We start from the raw sequence: 22,780 nt of genomic DNA on the forward strand, positions 1-22,780 counted from the left end.
CCATCGAAAGTATAAAAAACGAAACGAAATATAGATCTGTATTCTAATCAGATTGCTACACCTGGCCGAACATTACGTACATCAGATAAACTACTTTTAAAGCCCAAAACTGTTCAACTAGTCTCCTATGGTCAGCGCACTTTTAGTTATCAAGCACCTGTTTTATGGAATAATCTACCATTTAGTTTAAGATGTTGTACATCTCTGTATTCTTTTAAAAAACAACTTAAAACACATTTATTTAATCAGGCTTTTAACTGACTCTGTATACAATCGTTAACATGCCCATAATCTTGTTGTTTATGTGTGATTTACATTGTCACTTTGTAAAGTGCCCCTGAACATGTTATATGAAAGGGTGCACTATAAATATGCTGTAATAATAATAATAATAATAAAAATAAAGACGTTATCTGTTCGATGAAATGTCCCTTGAACACCAACAAGCCACACATACCTACATTAGCGAGTTTTCTGCTTTATCAATGACGGATTATATAAAAGATAAAAACCCACATACTTTAATCCATTTGGACGTATTATTAAATCGATGTATGGATACTTGTGCTATAAAACTCAACTCGGATTCTAAACAATCAAATGGCATTTATCATATTTCATTGAAGGGTCAAATAGGGTAAGTATTGTTTTCATTTTATTTGTTTATTCTTAATGGCAGGTTGCTTTGACTTTTCATTAATATTATTGTAACTTTTGCGTTTATCATTAATGACAGGTTGCTTTGACTTTTCATTACTATTATTGGAAATGAAATGTCGTTTAACGTGCCAACGTTACAGTTAATGAAGAAGGACATACGTAATGCAGTGTGCTGTGGCGGACCCAAGAGTGGCGTTTCCGCTTAATGTCAAGGGTTCAACTCGGTTAGGGCTAAATGATATAATAAGGCCAGCTCAATTTTTCGCCATAGGTCACGAGATGTATGTAAACAGGGCTAGCGCTAATCCCAACCCTAACTCTAACCCTGGACCTAGCCCCCATGCTTACACTAACCCTTACCTACAATCTCGCCAACAATCACGTGCCCTAACCTTATTTACATTTCAGCGACCTTGACAAAAACAGAGCTGGCTTTAACAAATAGATTAACCAGTTGGAAACCCCGTCTGAAGATCCTGGGTCTGATTTGACCCCTTATTAATAGAAATTAAAATGGGTGCTAACATCTTGATTCTGTGTAAATGAAATGGGGTTTAATGATTAAAGATTCTTGTTTAAGGGCGCGTCTACGTGTACACCGGGCCTTGGTTCTTCGTCCCATCTGAGCCACTGACCCCGGGAACATTTTCAGTCAACGCCGGGATTGATCACCCCCCGAAGTTCTGGTGCAGAAATAGTGTCCAGTCATTCTGATGGGACGAAAAACAGGGGTCCTGTTTAAAGATTGGCGTGCACGTGAAACACGCCCTGACAAATGGAATTCGATATAAGAGTAGGTCGTAGCGCCGATGTCCCTGCAAAATTTCCCTCATGGCACACTGTATGGCGTATGTCCGTCTTCATTAGCCCAATCGGAGCAGAACAGTAGGACGTTAAATCCCAATTAGTTTCATTTTGAGAAGCAGTGAACAATACCATAAACGATTCGTGTGGTGGGGCGAATGGTTAACGCGTGCGCGTTGCATCAATGGTTGCCATTGAGTCAAGTGCGTGTCAAGAACGTGACAAGGAGTAGGGTCGCCTGTCCAACCTCGTGAGTTTGCTCCAGGTTTCAGGTTTCCTCCCACTGCTAAAGAACCATGGGTTGGTCCCGAAATGACCTAGTTTGTGTCGAGTGAACGTTAAACCCCATTTTTCTCTCTCTCTCTCTCTCTCACCACTTTTGTAAAATTCCTAATGATGTATATATTCTAAACTCACGCCCATAGTGCCGGATATGGAGGATCATACATCAGGTGATATCAGTATAATAAGAGTTTGTTGCCTGATATTAATAGTGCATAACCTTGTTTTTTATAACAAAACTAATGTGATAACATAATCTTATCGATTCAAATATAAAAATTGATATTAAAAATGCCTAAATAAATGGATGACTTGCGATTATCATGTTGTTCAACAATGGCTTCAACAATTGTAATATGTAATATTCCTACTGTCGTGTTGCCAGAGAGAGAGATGGGGTTTAACGTCCACTTAACACAAGAGAGAGAGAGAGAGAGAGAGAGAGAGGGAGGGGAGAGGGTGAGAGAGAGAGAAGAGAGAGAGAGATGGGGAGAGGGTGTGAGACTGAGAGAGAGAGAGAGAGAGAGAGAGAGAGATGGGGAGAGGGTGTGAGACTGAGAGAGAGAGAGAGAGAGAGATGGGGGAGAGAGGGTGTGAGACTGAGAGAGAGAGAGAGAGAGAGAGAGAGGGAGGGGAGAGGGTGAGAGAGAGAGAGAGAGAGAGATGGGGGAGAGGGTGAGAGAGAGAGAGAGAGAGAGAGAGAGAGAGAGAGAGAGAGATGACTTAACGTCCTATTTCTTCTGCACGAGCTGGGAAACATGATATTGAGGTAAGAACAATACGAAACTTACGATGTCTGTCTACAATTAGCCCGGCTCGAGAACAGACACGAAGGTAATGGGCGGACATTTTAAATCCTAAATCCTAAGTATTTCTTCTGCTTCGATTTAATAAAATCGAACATGATCATTTAGTCTTTGTGTGGTGTATGAAAAATTGAAAACCGATCAGAACCATATCACATAATAATATATTTTATTCTTTAATATGGCGGGCATTCTGGGCCGAGCTCTATTCTCAAAGTATGTAGTTCTCTGTGTGTAGGATGCCGTATACACTGACATAAGTGTTCTATATTTCTGCAATAATAAGATATATATTTATTCAATATGTCGGCCATTTATGACAGAGATCCATTATCTAAGTAGATGGCTCTCTGCGTGCAGAATGCCGTATACACCGAATACTTGATCTATATTTCAACGTATATATGTTCCGTATTCTAACGGGGGGTTGGATGGCCGAATGGTTTGCGCGAGCGCGCCGTATCATAAGGCCTGTCATTGAGTCAACTGGCGTGGTTTCGATTCCCCGGTTGTACGTGACAAGGAGTGGGGTCGTCTGTCCAACTTCGTTGGTTTTCTCCGGGTCCTCCAGTTTCCTCAGGTTTCCTCCCACTGCTAAAGAGCCCTACGCGCAAGCGAATTGTTGAAATAACCTAGTTTGTGTCGAGTTGACGTTAAACCCCATTTCTCCACCCCCTCTCTCTCTTCCCCCATCTCTCTCTCTCTCTATCTCTCGCTCTCTCTCGTATTCTAATAATTATTTATAAGGGAAGTTTACACACATCCTTAGTCTGAATAACTTTATGACTCTTTCTAGAACACATGGTACCACTTCTCATTAGAGGATCTCGTGTAACTTACACTTCTATATTAGACATATTAACATTGTCAAGAGCCCTTTATTAATTACCCTAAAAATACATATGTTAGCACGTATTTTGGACCCTTGTACCTTTGTACCCACAGTCCTTTGGACTGTCATGGTGACATTGATTTACTCACATTTTTTAAATGAGAGATTTAGGTAATAAAAATGCTGGTCGTTCTTGCTATAATAGTTCAATAAAAGATAACGAGAAATAAATATATTGAACATTTCAATCAAAACACTTCATTATGGTCCAAGTTATGAGTGTGTGATATTTCTTGACTTACTATGTTGAACCACCAAACACTCAAGCAGACGAGCTGTAGTAGTGACGTGTTGATAGTTTGGTAGCTGTATAATAAGTGACTCATTTAACATCAGTTACGTCACACTAATCACGTGACCTCTATAAAAACCCTCATTTACAACAAGTGTTTGAAGCTTTAACAAGATAGTCTCGATTGTTGAGTAAGATTGTCACGAAAATAAACAGTGTCTCTATCGAATTTTATCGCTTAATTTAAAATTGCGAGATGGTTCTACCCCATTAAATATTTAAGCCACCCGACAGCCTAGAGATTTGACTTCTCATATTATTTAAAAATTTATATAATATTTGAAGACCTTCAATAGACGGAATTAGCTCTTTAAAACAAGAAACCACAAACGTATATCGATTAAAGATAAAATAGAAATAAAAAATTTTCCAGTTAAAAATAATCAACCATTTTTATTTCTTCATTTTGATATAGAAGATCAAGTCACCCCCCCCCCACCACCTATATATGGAAATGAAATGTAATGGGGTTTTACGTCCTACTGTTCTGCTCCTGACCGGTCTAACGAAGACGGGCATACGCCATACAGTGAGCTATGAGGAGAATTTTGCCCGGACAGCGGCCCTACGGCCTACTCTTATATCGAATTCCAACTGCCAAGGGATCTTTTACGTGCACGCCAATGTGTACACAGGACCTCGGTTCTTCGTCCCATCCGAACGTTACACTTACCAGACCCTCCGTCTGACATGGAAAGTGTGTTTAATGGTTCTGCCGGGACGATGGGTAGTGCACGTAAAAGAACCCTTGGGAGGTGGAATTCGATATAAGAGTACACCGTAGCACCGTTGTCCAGACAATTCATTTCATTTCCTCAACACAATATTTCCGTCATTTTGAGACATAGATATGGTAATGTAAGTTTGCGTGTCTAGTGAGGGGTGTGTCGGAGGGGCGGGGCGGAAAGTGACGTTTTAGCCTACTCCTCTTTTACTGGGCTAAATCTATTTGTTAAGGCCAGCTCAATTTTCGTCAAGGTCGCCGAGATGTAAATAAGGTTAGGGCACGTGATTATTGGCAAGATTGTAGGTTAGGTTTAAGAATTTGGGGGAGAGGTTAAGTCTACACAAAAGCATTGACCTTGGGTAAGCATTGGGGCTAGGTCCAGGGTCAGGGTTAGGGTTGGGATTAGCGCTAGCCCTGTTTACATCTCGTGACTATGACGAAAAATTGAGCTGACCTTATCATTTAGCACTAACCTTTCTACTGTCAATGTATTTTGGTTGTAATGCTTGATATAGATACTTATAGAAACGTGGTGTATATAAAATAAACTAGTTATTGCTTTCCATAAAGAATATGTTCTGTTGTTGACGCAATGCTATTTCTTGGCAGCTAATTAAATGTCTTTACAGAAGAAAGAAACTTGTTTTGTTACTATATTACCAGGAATTCTTCCGCCTGGCAGGTGCCCGGCGTCATTAGCAGAAACACATTAAATATCATTTCATTTATTTTAATCAAATGTGGCTATACTCCGCGATACTCTGGGAAAAGGCGCCAAAACAGTCGTGGGTTCATTCCTATTATTGGAACACATACCTTAAATTGATGGACGTCATAACGGAAACCAGAATTAGTGATGGGACTGGCACCGTTCTGATAACGATGTCTGGTCACGAACTGCAGGCTAATATATGTCATGGTCAAACAAACATAGATACGTCACTATTTTGGGGTTGGATGGCCGAATGGTTAGCACGTGCGCGCTGTATCATAAGGTGTGTCATTGAGTCAACTGGCGTGGTTTCGATTCCCCGGTAGTATGTGACAAGGAGTAGGGTCGCCTGTCCAACCTCGTGGGTTTTCTCCGTGTCCTCTGGTTTCCTCCAACTAATAAAGACCCCTACGCGAAAGCGAATTATTGAAATAAAAAAAAATGTTCGTCCCGAAATAACCTAGTTTGTGTCGAGTGGACGACCTCCCCCCCTCTCTCTCTTCCTCTCTCCCTCTCTCTCTCTCTCTCTTGAACAACATCATGTTAAACCAACATCCTGAACCTGATTAACACCAGAAAAATAATTGAATGTCACTAAATAAGAGAAAATGAGAAAAATAGAAATAGTGCGTACATTCCCTTGTTTTTATTCCTCTCTCTCTCTCTCTCTCTCTCTCTCTCTTTCTCTCTGATTATTGAACATTTAATTAAGGAAACAAAATGTAAATAACAATACCACATAATCGCCTGGCTTGGATTCAACCGGAATTAAACTAGGCCCACCAGCGGGGACATCTCACTGTGCCCCCTGCTATTGTTCTCATGAGGGGATTAATCAAGCAAGGGGATTATCGAATACAATGGTGTTAAAAGTATAGTCTGTTTTTTTTTAAACTACTAGGTTTAAACTAATTAACAACTTTATTCACAATAAATTTCATAAAAGTAACAACAAATGCATGTATCAAACATAAATCATAACCCTACTAAATGTGATATGGCGTCAGTATATTCAATTGCACTTTTTACTCCATTTAACAGTTTAATTTTTAGATCATTAATAGATTCTTCTACTCTTTTATATTGTCGTCTTTTAGGGGGCAATCGTCCCCCGTTATCCAATTGAAGTATTGTATTTTCAGTAAAAGTCTGCTGGTGCTATTGGGTTTCGTATATCTTACTCTGTACTTATACCCCAAATTAACTAAATTTTGACCTCCTTGAGAATTAGGAATAAACCCTATGCGAACTTGAGCCAATTTAAAAGATATAATGTAATTGGGGGTGACAACTATCCTTATATAATGATAGTGAGTTTCTAATCATATATTTGATTGATTTATGAGTACTGTCTGAATGAAAGGTAGGTGAATAATATTTAAGATACTCGTTAACCAATGACACGTGAACTTAACTTATATATTTTAATCATTAAAATAATAAAATTTTAACTAGGGGAACAGTACTAATAAGGATACAGTCTATAATCCTTTGTTTACTTAAATTTTCACGCCACTACCCTATAACACCAGTTGATTGGGGGGCACAGTAAGATTAAACCCCACCAGCGTCTTGTTAAGCTAAAGTTGCATAGATTGATGAAATTTCAATTTACCGTTGTCAAGCTGGACTTGTATTTCTAGTTGCGTTTAACCTTTCTTAATAGCGCTAAATGATGCATTGAGCCTTAATAAACCTTTTAGATTTTAGTAAATGGGAGCGTAAAAAAATACTTTTCAAAATTCTCGAAGCATACTTTATTAGTGTTTTCTACTAAATTCGTCGATTTATATAGGACTTAAAATGTCGGTTAACCAGCTCCGTGACTTTTCTCAAGCTGAGCTAATAGTAGACAGATAGTGTAGAACTTGTTTAAAAACTGTCGTCTGATTAGAGACTAGAACTATGTCGGGTTCCAGCTGTGGAAGAAGATAAGAACCGAGTAGTACAGATCGAGAACTAGTTCAAACGGTTTGGCTGTCTGTAGTTACTTTATTAACGAATTCTTTGAGAGCTGATGCTCTCCTTCGTTACTGACGGCTCCTATACACAAGTAATATGAAAATAAGGCTTTTCCCTCATCTCGGTTCTAAGGCTATTTTGGAATCCTTACCGTGATTCAACGTTATTCTTCTTTGTTCGCCAAATGGACTCATTTATTGCCACATCCGACACAAATTTATAATAATCCAACTCTAAAAATTCATTTGAAATGATCCGCCATTGTGAAAGTCACATCTGTGCGCAGCCAATATTCAAAATTTAGGAATGGGATGTTACCGTAAACGAAAATTCTTGCTTTTAGTTAGACTTGCAAAATGAAGACGGACACACGCCATACAGTGTGCTATGAGGCAAGTTTGTCCATACAGCGACACGACAGCATACTCCTATTTCGAACTGAAACTACCATTGGATCTTTTACGTGTAAGTCAATGTGTTCACGAGACCTCGTTTTTGTCCGTTCCATCCGAACGATTAGATAGCTGTTTTTGTGTCAGACTCCTTGCCCTGCACCACTGACAAGGGGAAACCACACATGTTTCGGACTCGACGTTCAGAGATTATGGCCCCTGGTTGTACGAAAACTCGCATTTGCCGGTGTGATCTTCTGATTATGGGCGACTTAATAATAATAATAATTAAACTGTAGAAGCCTTTCTACCATCCTGCCCTTCATGAAAACATATAATACAATAGATGATAGAATAACATATAAACGAGAGGGGTGAATAGGAGTATAAAATAATCAGAATGAAATTATAATACAAAAGATGACAGCACCAAAAGAGACTGATATAATAACACATAATAAAACATATAACTTACAATAGCAAAAGGCATAAAAATGTGAACCAAGGAAAATTTACCTTTACATTATTTGTATATAAACGGACATCAGGGTATCAGTATTATTCTTTGACAGTTAAGATATTTAAAAAGTTGTCTCGTGAAAGAATTTAAGTTAGTGGTCAGTTTTAAGTAAGATGGTAATGAATTCCATAGATTTAAGCCTTTAAAACGGATGCTGTTTTGTTTTTTTACAATATTAAGCTTTGGTCGCAGAGAGATTAGTTTGTTATTAATGTTGGTGTAGGGAGTTTCATAGAAAGACAAAAGATTGAACAGATAATCAGGGCATTGCTTAGATAAAATTTTGGAAATAAAGTTACATAAATTGTAGGCATGTAATCGATAAGCCAGACCGTCCAGCAACTCGGCGTTTTAGCGATGTATTTGATATCCAGGGTATCGGACAACAGGCGGAGGTGGGGTTGGGGTGGCCAACTGGTTAGTCCGTGCGCGCTGCGTGGTTTCGATTCCCCGGTTGTACGTGGCAAGGCGTAGGGTCCTCCGGTCTCGAGTGGAGGTTAAACCCCATTCTCTCTCTCTCTCTCTCTCTCTCTCTCTCTTGTTAACACCAGGAAACAAGAACTGGTAGTTCCCGGTATTTCTGTAAAAATAATTGAATGTCACTAGATAAGAGAATGAGAAAGATAGAAATAGTGCGTACATTCCCTTGTTTTTATTCATACTATACTTAATAAAAACATGGTGATGCAGGGACTTTTTCTATTTATTTCATTTTCTCTTAACTAGTGACAGTCAATTATTTTTATAAATTGTCAGATATCCTCTCACAGTCTCATAATATAACAACTTTTGATCTTCGAAGGAATTATCAGTGAGCAGAAATTCGCCCGTGTATCTGTTGTCACTCGTCACTTCAGTCAGTTATATAGAAGAATAACTCGTGTTTTCCTTTTTCTTTCGTCCTTTCCGTTTCTTGAAACCTTCGTACCGCATCTACCGTAGCAATGATCTCTATGTTAAAATTATACTTGGAATGTGTTTAACCAGTTCTATCACATATGTGATAATGGCTGACACCAATATTGTCCTTTAAGTTATTAAATTCTTGGAAAATGTGACCTTTTTGACCTCCGGGGTCACAAAGAACAAAGATGAATGTAGCAAGTTAACATTTTTATTGAAAGAATGATTACTTTCGATCCTTTTCAGCATGTTTTCATGATATATAAGAATAGCTGCGCATTCACTTTCAGTGCAAATGACCTCGTTTGACCTTGACCCCGAATGTCTCTAAAACGCCCCAACAGCGGACGGATTACCACTCGGCAGCGCATTCTACGCAAAATTCTACTCTAGAAAAGTTGGGTCTGGTTTTGTGCCCATTTGATGGACCCCCCCCCCCCCACACATACACACACACACACACCGAGCCTCCAGACTATTAGTCCGGACTTAAACTTAATTAAACATCTTTGGGATGGAATTCAGAGGTGACTTAATAACATTGTACCGAGGCAAACAGCCGATGGATTGCGACAGGCATTTCTGAGAGTGTGGTTCCAGGTGCCAATGGCGGTCATCAATCGTCTGGTCCGCTCCATGTGCAGACGCTGCGCTGCTGTTATTGACACTCACGGTGGACACACTAGACACTGATATATAGACTGTGTACAGACTCTAAACCTTCTCGTAATGTCTTGGAATTGTGGTCAAATAATCACTAATATGTCAACATACTGTTCAGAAAAAATTGCTTTGATCCATTTAGTAAGTCGCTTTCTAGAATGATTTGGTTAAAGTGCCTCTCTGATTTTGAAATCGTACTGACGGTTTTGGGGTGTTTTTTTTGCTGTTTAGAATACATATATATGTTAATTAATCCACAGGGTTAATCTGAAGGCGGATAAAGTGACCCTGGTTAGTTCTACTGTCACTACCTTTTTTGTTCAGACCCATTCTGACCCATTATGCACACGGAGAACTATTTACTATGAGATTGGAGCTCTGTCCTGAGTGGTCGCCATGTTGAAAACAGAAAACATTATAGACTAAATAAACATATTCCAATTTCATTAAACTTAAAGCAGAATAAATACTAGAAGTAACTTAGTGTTTCGACTGAAATCGTGAATGTTGGAATATTTAAAATATCGGTCAACTTGCTTCGAGTCTGTTTAGGGGGGGGGGGGGGATGGTCGAATGGTTAGCACGTGCGCGCTGTATCATAAGGTCTGTCATTGAGTCAACTGGCGTGGTTTTGTTTCCCCGGTTGTACGTCACATGAAGTAGGGTTGCCTGTCGAACCTCGTGGGTTTTCTCCGGGTCCTCCGTTTTCCCCCCACTGCTAAAGACCCCTACGCGCAAGCGAATTATTGAAATAAAATCAAACCATTATGTTAGTCCCGAAATGACCTAGTTTGTGTCGAGTGGACGTTAAACCCCATTTCTCTCCTCCTCTCGTGTCTGTTTTTAAGAAAGCTAATTGTAGACAGACAGCGTAAGTTGTGTATGATTCTGGCTCACCCATTGTCAATTTAGGCCTGTAATGTTTTCTAAATTATTAATTAGACATTATATAACTTATCCAGGCCATAATCAACTCGCGATGTCATCGTTAGCCAGTGATATTTACTGGATTTGAATACATTTTGTGACGGATGATTAAACACAAAAATGGATAATCGAGACTTTGTTTTTTGATCGTATCGACTTCAGTAATGATAATCGAGGTTAGCCTCAAATTCAAAGGCTAATATCTCGGTTCAGAGAGGAGCAATTTTTTTTAGCATATTCTATTTATCTATTTTTTAATAACTATTATTGCGAGAACTGTCAACTCTTTTTCTAATCTTCCATAATGACACTATATAATAGGATAGTTAAGCGAGATTTTATTTCTATTCGACTTGTATGTGGAGTATTTTGAGATAATAATAAAGCCCTATAGTGAAGCCCTATTTCATAATGGAAATATCTAACGAATAATTTCTGCGACCTTCTGTTGTTAAAGTCTCGATGAGCTATTTTAAAGATGCATTATGTAAGCTGATCGTTCTTGCTATACTACTTCAAATAAAGATAATTCAAAATTAAAGATACATTATGCAAGATTTAGATAAAAAGCTGACCGTTCTTGCTATAATAGTATCAAAATAAAGGGGGTTGGATGGCTAAATGGTTAGCTCGTGCGCGTTGTATCATACGGTTTGTCATTGAGTCAACTAACGGGGTTTAAATTCCCCAGTTGTCGGTGACAAGGAGTAGGGTCGCTTGTCCAACCTCGTGGGTTTTCTCCGGGCCTACCACTTCTAAAGACCCCTACGCGCAAATGAATTATTGAAATAAAAAACTGTGTTACTCACGAAATGACCTAGTTTGTGTCGAGTGGACGTTAAACCCCATTTCTCTCTCGGCACTTGACAATCGAGACTAAGTCTCGATTATTCAGTTTATCTTTTAATCCATTTATATCTCTGACATGCGATGATCTAGAGAGTTGATTATAGGCTTGTTATGTGAATAAATGTCTAATCATAACAGTTTATATAACATTTGAAGCCAAAATAAAGACTTGCAATAGGCAGAATGGGCACTTACAGACCGCATCTTTAAGCAATTGAAATCCCTTCGTAATATTGTGAAAATGAATCGGCCCAAAGGGGGTTAAATTCCGTTCCGTATTTAACAAAGTTATAGTGAATAGAAATGTCATCGATCTATGCCGTTCGCTATGTATTAAGCCCACTGCTATTTTGTTGTACGCGAACCAAAACGATAGGCCTTTATAAATTGGATTGACACCGAGCAGGGAGGTTGTCTAATGTTGGTATTGTGATTATGTTTTCTTCCTTAGATGTTACATAATCAATCTAAGTAGATATTAACATGCATTAAACCGTGAGAAATTTTATATTTTAGCGAAAATTGAAAATAACACATCGTTACTTCAATCTGCTTCTTTTTTTTTCAGAGAGAAAACCTCGGATGATATACCTGAGACTAACAACTCTAATAAATACACGTAAGTTTCCACCTGGTTCATATTATACCTGGAATAGATTTAATGGGGGCCATAGTGGTGGTGGCCCAGTGATAAAAGCACTGGTGGCTGAATAACCAGGGGTCCCCGGTTCGATCTCGGTCTTGTCTACTTAGTCGATTGGAAGGAAATCCGGGGTCTAGTGTACACTTTGGCGGACACGTAAAATAATCCTTGACAGTTGGAATTAGATAAAGACTAGGAGGAAAGCCGGGATAAATTCCCCTCTGAGGTTGGACAGGCGAGCCTAACCCGTGTACGGTACACACTGAGAATCGAGCCACGCCACTTGACTCAATCACAGACCGTATGATCTAAAGCGCACGCGTTAGACCATCTTACAACCGATCCCCGCATGGTTTTATTTATAAATAATAATAATAATGGAGAATATTATGATGAAAGTAAGCACCATATGTGTTCACAATAGATGAATTACTTAATTACTTAATTAAAGGCTCAATACCACTCTTGTTGTAACTGAATAATATATCCCAATCTTTATTCTGGTCAACAAATTGCACTATTTTACAATATTCCAATTAATTGATGATACAAATTTCATCTTAACACACCTAATTTAAAAAATTGGAAAAATTCAACTAAATGATTTGAAAAGCCTGACGTAAAGCTTTTCAAATGTGACTTGGATTTAAAAATATTTTTGAACCCTCTGGACAAGTAAAATAGGATTTAATGGATAATTTACACAACAGGTTGGACACTAACACATCTAGTACTTAGAATAATGCTATTTTTTATTTTCTGGAGCTGTCAAGCCAGCAAGAGTGTTATTGTCCCTTTAAAGGACAATATTGGTGTCAGTCATCATCACATATGTGATAGAACTGGTTAAACACGTTCCAAATATAATTTTAACACAGCGATCATTGCTACGATAGACGTGGTATGAAGCTTTCAAAAAAGGGAAGTGACGAACGCAAAAGGAAAACACGAGTTATCCTTCTATACAGTAGGACGTTAAACTCCATTTCATTTCTTTTCATTTCATATCCTTCTATATAACGAGTGATAACAGATTCACGGGCGGATTTCTGCTCACCAATAATTCCTTCGAAGATCAAAAGTTGTTATATGAGACTGTGGGGGATATCTGACAACGTGATAATGACTGACACCAATATTGTCCCTTTGAGCACAAAAAGTATGTTTCTAGTCCAGCGAGGCCTCGTGTACAAATTATTACTAAACGTACAATAAGCCCCGGCAGTAGAAATCCGTCGCTGCACGGGCAACATTCTCTCCCTCGTACTGAGCACGTAATAATAGAAATAACAATTACCGTATGTTGATCAATGTCAAGTGTGAACTGGACCTTGAACCCTATTTAACTTCGCATTGTTAGTCAAGCGTATAGCGTCCTTTTAAAGGAAATGAAAATGAAATGAAATGGGGTTTATCGTCCTACTGTTCTGCTCCTAAACTAGGCTAATGAAGACGGGCATACGCCATATATTGTGTGTATGTGGGAAATTTTGCCCAGGCAGCGGCGCTACGGCCTACTCTTATATCGAATTCCAACTGTCAAGGAATCTTTTACGTGTACGCCAATGTATACACGGGATCTCCTTTATAAGGAACTTAACCTCTAACTCAATATTATCAATAATATTCGATATTATCAATAATATTCGATATTATCAATAATATTCGATAATATCAATATTATATCAATATGGCGTGGTTTCGAATCCCCGGTTGTACATGATAAGGAGTAGGGTCGCCTGTCCAACCTCGTGGGTTTTCTCCGGGTCCTCCCACTGCTAAAGACCCCTACGCGCAAGCGAATTATTGAAATAAAATTAAACCATATGTTAGTCCCGAAATGACCTAGTTTGTGTCGAGTGGGCGTTAAACTCCATTTCTTTCTTTCTCATAATCAACTCTCTCTAGACCATCGGGTGGAGGTGATTTACATGGATTAGAACGGCCGCGAGATCTAAAAATATAACGTTTACATAGATCATCGAGTCTGCGCCCCTTTAAGCTTATATATCATTTAGTTATGCATCAGTAATTTATCTACCTAGTCTATCAAACCACGAGAATAATAGACCATACATGTATATACAGTAAAACTGATATACTCTGAACTTTGACCTGATAGCGAATATATGATAATTAGTATGATGATACATGTACTTATGGCTGTTCTCCGCATCACTTCATGTCTGGACCAATATACGTGAAATATGAATAAGCACGGGAGTAATGGATATGATAAACTTCCGAATGAAAGGACACATCTTTTAGACCACGATTCCCCGTCTGTCGCCTCGGGGTAAGACTCATCATATATATTTATAGATATTATAACTAGAATACTAGAATACAACAATTGTATAATATATTGATATTAGATCAAACTTCTGTGACCTAGACGTACTCGTAGATTTAGCTGATCTGACGTAAGTACTTTGGATATCTCCTGGGAGTCGACATAAGAGGAGGTCGTATAGCGTCGCTGTCGTGTCAAAATGTCTCCCATAGCACACTGCATGGCGTATTTAACATGCATAATAATTTGTTTTGATAACACTTTAAATGATAGTAACTGGACCTAATCTTCTTGTTGCTGGACCAGTAACTGGGCCCCAACCACTATTAGTCTTGTTGTTGCTGGACCAGTAACTGGGCCCCAACCACTATTAGTCTTGTTGTTGCTGGACCAGTAACTGGGCCCCAACCACTATTAGTCTTGTTGTTGCTGGACCAGTAACTGGGCCCCAACCACTATTAGTCTTGTTGTTGCTGGACCAGTAACTGGGCCCCAACCACTATTAGTCTTGTTGTTGCTGGACCAGTAACTGGGCCCCAACCACTATTAGTCTTGTTGTTGCTGGACCAGAAACTGGGCCACAACCACTATTAGTCTTGTTGTTGCTGGACCAGTAACTGGGCCCCAACCACTATTAGTCTTGTTGTTGCTGGACCAGTAACTGGGCCCCAACCACTATTAGTCTTGTTGTTGCTGGACCAGTAACTGGGCCCCAACCACTATTAGTCTTGTTGTTGCTGGACCAGTAACTGGGCCCCAACCACTATTAGTCTTGTTGTTGCTGGACCAGTAACTGGGCCCCAACCACTACTAACCTTGTTGTTCTTTTGCATGGGTCTACGCGATTCGAAAAGAGTCCAGGGTTCCGACAATTCAAGTACGATCGACTTTGCATACTTATTCCTTGGACAATTGCGCATTGATTGACGGACTTCCCATTTCAAGATGTCTGCGGTGACTTTATATTCAGTTCCTGGTTCAAAGTACGATGGTGCATGTTAAACTTTATCCCAGAGTCAATAATACCAATGGTCTTCGTTAAACCAATTAGAAACGCCGGATTGTGACCAAGAAAGGTCCTAGGCCACACATAATCCCCCAACCTCTAGACTAGAGGAAGATGAAGAGGCGTTTTAAAATCAATTAAGCAGAGTCGAGGATAATGACGAATGTTTAAACTACAGTGAGTATGAGACGACCTATGACAGTGTCAAAAATAGTATAAACCTTTGACTGGCGCCCCCTCCCCCATCCCTAGTTCTTGAGGCCCTAGCCTTCAGCCTACCATGCACATAGATAACTCCGGCAGTGCATTTTGGGCAGTAACATTGTTATATTGTATAAACGTTTATAAATGGAATAATAACGTGAATAACATAGAGGACAGTGGTATATGTCACATATATGTAATTCAATAAAAGTAGCTTGGAGCATGACGAATGATTTATGTACTCTATATATGAAATATAATGACGTTGGTGGAATTTAACACATGTATATCATAGAAATATTAGAATAAAAGTAAAGATTTCAGCTCTCAGTATAAAAAACAATAGTATGAACTCAACAACTGTTTAATCATTGTCTAATATTTTCCGCCACAGGGGCCTGATTAGGACATAACATAACGAATATTAGTTATATAAATATTAGTGTAGCCCCGCACCCGACACACAAACACACATACCCACTGCATCCCGCATCAACATTCCCATCCAACTTCTCGAATCCCTCATCCGCCCCCCCCCCCCATCACCCCTCATGGGAATATCAGATTAGTGCTAAATGATAAGGTCAGGGCCCTTATTCACGAAAACTTAAACTAAGATACAATCGAAATTTTAAGAAATACTGCAATTCGATTGGCTGACCAGTAAAATCAATTTGCATATATCCAATGAAGTTGCAGTATTTCATAAAATTTCGGTTGTAATTTAGTTTAAGTTTTCGTGAATAAGGGCCCTGTCTAATATTTCGTCATAGGTCGCGATATGTAAACAGGGCTAGCACTAATCCCAGCCCTAACCCTAGACCTAGCCCCAATGCTTACCCTGACCATAACCTACAATCTCGCCAACAATCACGTGCCCTAACATTATTTACATCTCAGCGACCTTGAGGGAAATTGAGCCGGCCTTAACAAAAAGATTTAGCCGAACAATGAACATTTAAATATGTTGGCTTCCGAAGGTTTCATTAAGTTAGACATTGTTGTTTCTTGTTTCTACTCATCAGGGATTGTGTTTATGATTGTCAACCTAACCTTAAACATACATTATGCAAGAGCTAAATCTGCCTATTGCAAGTCTTTCTTTAGGCCTGGAATGTTTTCTAAAGTATTAATTAGACATTAATTAACTGATCTAGGCATTAATCAACTCTCGATGGCATCAGATTTCTCCGATATTAAATAGATTAGAATGGTTCAGCGATACTTTGATTTAATCAAATATGGAGGACCGAGACTTAGCTTCGATCAACCAGTACGGTGGTTGAAAATATTGCACACGTCTGTCAAACCTTCAAAGGCTAATAGCTTCGCTTGCAATAGAGGAATTTGAATGAAATTTTCAAATTATTCATTTTACATCATTTACTTTCGAACTATTATAGCAAGAATGGCTAGTTCTTTATCTAAATCTTACATAATGTATCTTTAAATAGTTACATCAGCGCCCTAACAATAGGTTGGCGAACAAAGGTCACTTCTTATCTGATCATGATAAAATAACACTTTCTCTAAATCGCTAGATCTTTCTTATTGAATATGAAATAATACGGCAAGTTATTATTATAGGCTTTAAATATGTTATAATACAAATGGTTATTACTACCCTCCTATATAGATATGAATACGTAATAGAGAGAGAGAGAGAGAGAGAGAGAGAGAGAGGAGAGAGAGAGAGAGAGAGAGAGAGAGAGAGAGAAATGGGGTTTATCGTCCACTCGACACAAACTAGGTCATTTCGGGACTAATATATGGTTTAATTTTATTTCAATAATTCGCTTGCGCGTAGGGGTGTTTAGCAGTGGGAGGAAACCGGAGGACCCGGAGAAAACCCACGAGGTTGGACAGGCGACCCTACTCTTTGTCACGTACAACCTGGGATTCGAAACCACGCCAGTTGACTCAATGACAGGCCTTATGATACAGCACGCGCACGTGCTAACCATTCGGCCATCCAACCCCCCTAATATGTAATAAGACCAATGGTTATTACCATAGGGTTCAAATATGTAATATATGTAATAATCCGAATGGTTAAATATGTAACACAACGAACGGTTATTATAGGCTAAAATATCTAACAATTCAATGATTATTACTATATAGGATAAAATATCTAACAATTCAATGATTATTACTATATAAGCTTGAATGTGTAATAATACGAATGGTTATTACTATATAGGATTAAATATATAATAATACAAAATGGTTATTATAGGCTTGAATATATAATAATACGAACGGCTGTTATAGGCTTGAATATTTAATAATACGAACGGTTATCATAGGATTAAATATGTAATAATACGAATGGTTATTATAGACTTGTAATAATACGAACGATTATTATAGACTTGTAATAATACGAACGGTTATCATAGATTTAAAAATGTAATAATACGAACGGTTATTATAGACTTAAATATGTAATAATACAAATGGTTATTATAGACTTAAATATGTAATAATACGAATGGTTATAATAGGATTAAATATGGTTCACATGTTATAACAGTTAAAGTTACATCTATCGTATATATAATAACATACTTGTCTATATAGATCATATGATAGGTCACGTGTAACAACTGGTAATCCACGTGACATATATATCGCGTGACATCTATAGTTAACACTGACATATCATTTAATCTAAGTAATCACGTGACATATATCAATATATTTATATAGGTAATACTAACATTCATATCTAATTATATCCTTTCATTTATCTATGGCGTTATCTAACAAACTTTCTATCACGACCGTATTCATTCTCGGCATCCCCAGACCCCAGATTGTGCTATTTTTATCGAACAATAAGCTTTATAGCATACCTGCCTGTTTTGACTGGCGTAAAAACATCTTTCCTATTGAAAAGATGTTCAAGGACTTGTGTTTGTGTGCATGTCACTTCTTTGTATTAAATTTCTTGCAAAATTTCTCAGAATCGAGTGAACAAGCTGCCATATTGTTTTGAACGTAAGACTGGTTTGTAAATTGTTTTTTGATTAGTTCGCAGAATCAAGCTACGATCAAGGGCAGACAATTTGAATACGCGTTAACCCCTCTATGAACCCATGGTATAGTGATTTGGGGCCACTGAAGATGTACCGTATTCTGCTGGCCATACTTCTATTTACACCTGTTGTTCGAGAAAGATCATCAGGATTATCCGGTGTGGTTTCCCCCTTGTCAGTGGGTCCGGATAAAGGACCTGGCAAGGAACAACGTATAGTCGTTCGAATGGGACGAAAAATGGAGATCCTGTGTAAACTTTGGTGTGCACGTAAAATATCCCTTGCAGTTGGAATTTGGGAAAAAGGTTCGGGATAAAGGTTTTCCGTAGTATACAATATACTGTATGCATTAATTCACCTCGGTTTGAACCTAACGGGATAAAACTAAAACCTTTATTTGTTATCTTACACCGAAATGCAATGAGGTTTAACGTCCAATCGTGATATGGAAGAGGGAAATTCCGGAAATTTTTTAACACGCTCCTGCCAACTACCCAGGTTTCTTATACGTGGACGCGAACATATACGTGGAAGATTGGGCCTTTGTCCATTTAAACGTCACAATTGTCCTTCTATGCCATCAGTTGTTGAAAACAGAAGGTGATGATGGTATTTTTAAAATTCTTTCAAATTCTTTCAGTGTAAATGAAGACCCAAGAATATTTGAACCACCAGACAAAAAAAAAGCAAGATGGCGGTCTATACGTATCATGTATTTAACAATGTTTCTGAGCAGTGTGACGTTTACTATCACCATGGCATCATTATGGCCTTATTTGGAACTGGTAAGTCCAGAAAACCATACATGGCCGTGGATCCATCCTTGAATAATTACTTGATAAAATAATGGTTGGTGAAATTTCATGGTAAAATCGTGAGTCATGCATTGTATTAGATTTGTAAACAGATGATGACAAGACTTCAACCTCGGCTAATAACAGATGCAAAGGCTTCGATCGACCTCGGCTAATAACTGATGGAAAGGTTTCCACCTCGGCTAATAACAGATGCCAAGGCTTCGATCTCGTATAATAACAGTTGCAAAGGCTTCGATCTTGGCTAATAACAGATGCAAATGCTTCGATCTCGGCTACAAATAACACATTGTACATATATTTAAAGATGTCCCCCAACATAACATGGCAAATTAAGGCAAGGATTCTTATGAAAGTCCCACAGTATATTCCATTATCAAAATCTTGATATTTACGTGTGCAATATGTATCAAATGTCAAACTCGTCTGCCGCGAAATGGTTTCCAGGATGCCATTTTACCAGAACAGTCTTATCAATGATTATAATTCCGCGCCGAACGAATAAAGGAAGGGCTATTGAAATGGGTTCCATTCGCACATCCGTCCTTCCTTATTATATTTCCGGAGTATGTTTGATGAATCGCTCTTAGAACAACTTGTGCTTCCTTATAGTATTACCGGTGTCTAATGGATAACTCTTAGAACAACTTGTGCTTCCTTATTGTATTTCCTGTGTCTAATGGGTAACTCTTAGAACAACCCTTCCTTCCTTATTGTATTTCCGGTGTCTGATAGATGACTCTCTATGAAACCGAGAACACGTATTAACTTATTACAGTACTAATTAGAAATTTAATCATATTTCCAGTATATTTATTGTGGTATAAAAGGTCTCCTTCTTTCTCGCTAATCAATATTTAGTTGTTTTATAGTATTCTATCTGTACTCTGTTTTATGGTATTCTATCTGTACTCTGCTATATTTTGGGTGTATATTCAGTAATGGGGATTGGGTGGTCGAATGGTTAACGCGTTTGTGTTGGATCAGTAAGTCTGTCATTGAGTCAAGTGGTGTGGTTTCTATTCCCCGCTGGTCCAACCTCATGGGTTTTTGCGAGTCCTACGGTTTCCGCCCACTGCTAAAGATCCCTACGCACAAGCGAACTATTGAAATAAAATTGAACCATATGTTAGTCCCGAAATTACCTAATTTGTGTCGAGTGGACGTTAAACCCCATCTCTGTCTAAATATATATATTCTATAGTTTTTATTATGTCTGTTTATAATCATGTAATTGTTGTATGTACAAAGCAGCGCCACAGAGCAGCTTTACAAGCGCCACAGAGCAGAGCCACTGGGCAGATTTACAATCGCCATGGATCAGATTTACAAGCGCCACGGAGCAGATTTACAAGCGCCACGGAGCAGCTTCACAAGCGCCATAGAGCAGAGCAACGGGACAGATTTACAAGCGCCACGGAACTATAAATTATTATCATTATTATTATTATTATTATTTCATCAGGTGGATCGGAAGGCATCGGCTGATTTCTTTGGTTGGATTGTAGCTGGATATAGTTTAGGTCAGCTAGTAGCTTCACCGTTGTTTGGTTTCTGGTCCAACAGATTTAATACGACAAGATGGCCGCTACTACTGTCTATCGGTATCAATATTGTAGCTAATATAATGTATGCTTATATAGAGAGTTTTCCAGATACACGACAATATTATCTATTACTAGCTAGAGCTTTAGTTGGGTTCGGTGCAGGTAAATACCCTTTAAATATTCTTATAAATATTCCGAAGAGAGAGAGAGAGAGAGAGAGAGAGAGGGAGATTAACGTCTACTCGACACAAACAAGGTCATTTCGGGACTAACATATGGTTCAATTTTTTTCACTAATTTGCTCGCGCGTAGGGGTCTTTAGCGGTGGGTGGAAACCGGTGGAAACCCACGAAGTTGGACAGGTGATCCTACTCTATGTCACGTACCACCAGGGAATCGAAACCACGCCAGTTGCCTTAATGACAGACCTTATGATACAGCGCGCACGTGCTAACCATTCCGCCATCCAACCCCACCAAAATAGTGACGTATCTATGTTTGTGTGGCCATGCCATATATTACAGTTCGTGACCAGACATTTTTATCAGAATGGTGCCAGTCCAGTCACTAGTTCTGGTTTCCGTTATGACGTCCATCATTTTAAGGTATGCGTTTCCAATAATAGGAATGAAACCCACGAATTCTTTGGCGCCTTTTCCCAGAGTATCGCGGAGTATAGCCACATTTGATTAAAATAAATGAAATGATATTTAATGTGTTTCTGCTAATGACGCCGGGCACCTGCCAGGCGGAAGAATTCCTGGTAATATAGTAACAAAACAAGTTTCTTTCTTCTGTAAAGACATTTAATTAGCTGCCAAGAAATAGCATTGCGTCAATAACAGAACATATTCTTTATGGAAAGCAATAACTAGTTTATTTTATATACACTCCGTTTCTAGAAGTATCCACATATCGGTATCGAGCACGACAACCAAAATACTATAATGTCGACAACCAAAATACTATAATGTCCAAAATATTGTGGGGGATCACGTGGCTAAGTAGGTAAGACGCTGGCTCGCTAGCCTGGAGGTCGGGTGTTCGATCCCTGCATTGGCCGAGAAAGTTCATCCCGATTTTCCGACGTGGTTTCCCCTTGTCAGTGATGCAGGACGGAGGGCCTGACAAGGACAGCTGTCTAGTCGTTCGGATGGGACGAAAAACCGAGGTCCCGTGTACACATGGCGTGCACGTAAAATATCCCTTGGCAGTTGGAATTCGATATAAGAGTAGGCCGTAGCGCCGCTGCCCGGGCAAAATTCCCCTCATAGCACACTGTATGGTGTATGCCCGTCTTCATTAGTCCAGTATAGGAGCAGAACAGTAGGACGTTAAACCCCATTTCATTTCATTTCCAAAATATTGTTTGTATGTTATGTGTGCACAATCACTTACTTTTTAGTGCCAAGTGATCGTGTCTGTCTCTGGGAGGAAACCGGAGGACCCGGAGAAAACCCTCGAGTTTGGACAGGTGACCCTACTCCTTGTCACGTACAACCGGGGAATCGAAACCACGCTAGTTGACTCAACGACAGACCTTATGATACAACACGCACGCGCTAATCATTCGGCCACCCCCTCCCCTCGACTAACTTAGGTCTGAGATAGAAACGGAAGATGTCGAATTGGTTTTATGATGTCGTTTTTTTTTTATCCAACACCCCATGTCACTTATCAGCTCAAATCTAAAGAATAAAACCCTTGAACGCTACAATAAATTGACCCCTATTATATTATTTACTGGCCAACTTTTAAAAAAAAGATTTTTGAACCAGACCTTCGATCAGGTGAACCAAAATACAGTCTTTCGAGATTTCATTCCAGGCATTGGACAGTG

The 22,780-nt window shown here is 38.9% G+C and overlaps 1 protein-coding gene across 2 annotated transcripts in view; it reads left to right on the forward strand.

The window, feature by feature from the left end:
- Nucleotides 1–549: 549 nt before the first annotated feature.
- Nucleotides 550–22,780, forward strand: part of LOC126829678 (major facilitator superfamily domain-containing protein 8) — a 49,655-nt gene continuing 27,424 nt past the window's right edge. The window contains exons 1-4 of one of the 2 annotated variants that reach the window (XM_050559761.1): nucleotides 550–637; nucleotides 11,960–12,010; nucleotides 19,219–19,363; nucleotides 20,859–21,102. In XM_050559761.1, coding sequence (XP_050415718.1) covers nucleotides 555–637; nucleotides 11,960–12,010; nucleotides 19,219–19,363; nucleotides 20,859–21,102 — 523 coding nt within the window. In that variant the 5' untranslated portion in view covers nucleotides 550–554. Of the gene's footprint in view, nucleotides 638–11,959; nucleotides 12,011–14,189; nucleotides 14,331–19,218; nucleotides 19,364–20,858; nucleotides 21,103–22,780 lie in introns of those variants that run through there. The other variant, XM_050559759.2, reaches the window with a different exon arrangement.

Source organism: Patella vulgata, chromosome 8 (assembly GCF_932274485.2).
Source record: "Patella vulgata chromosome 8, xgPatVulg1.2, whole genome shotgun sequence".
NCBI lineage: Eukaryota > Metazoa > Mollusca > Gastropoda > Patellidae > Patella > Patella vulgata.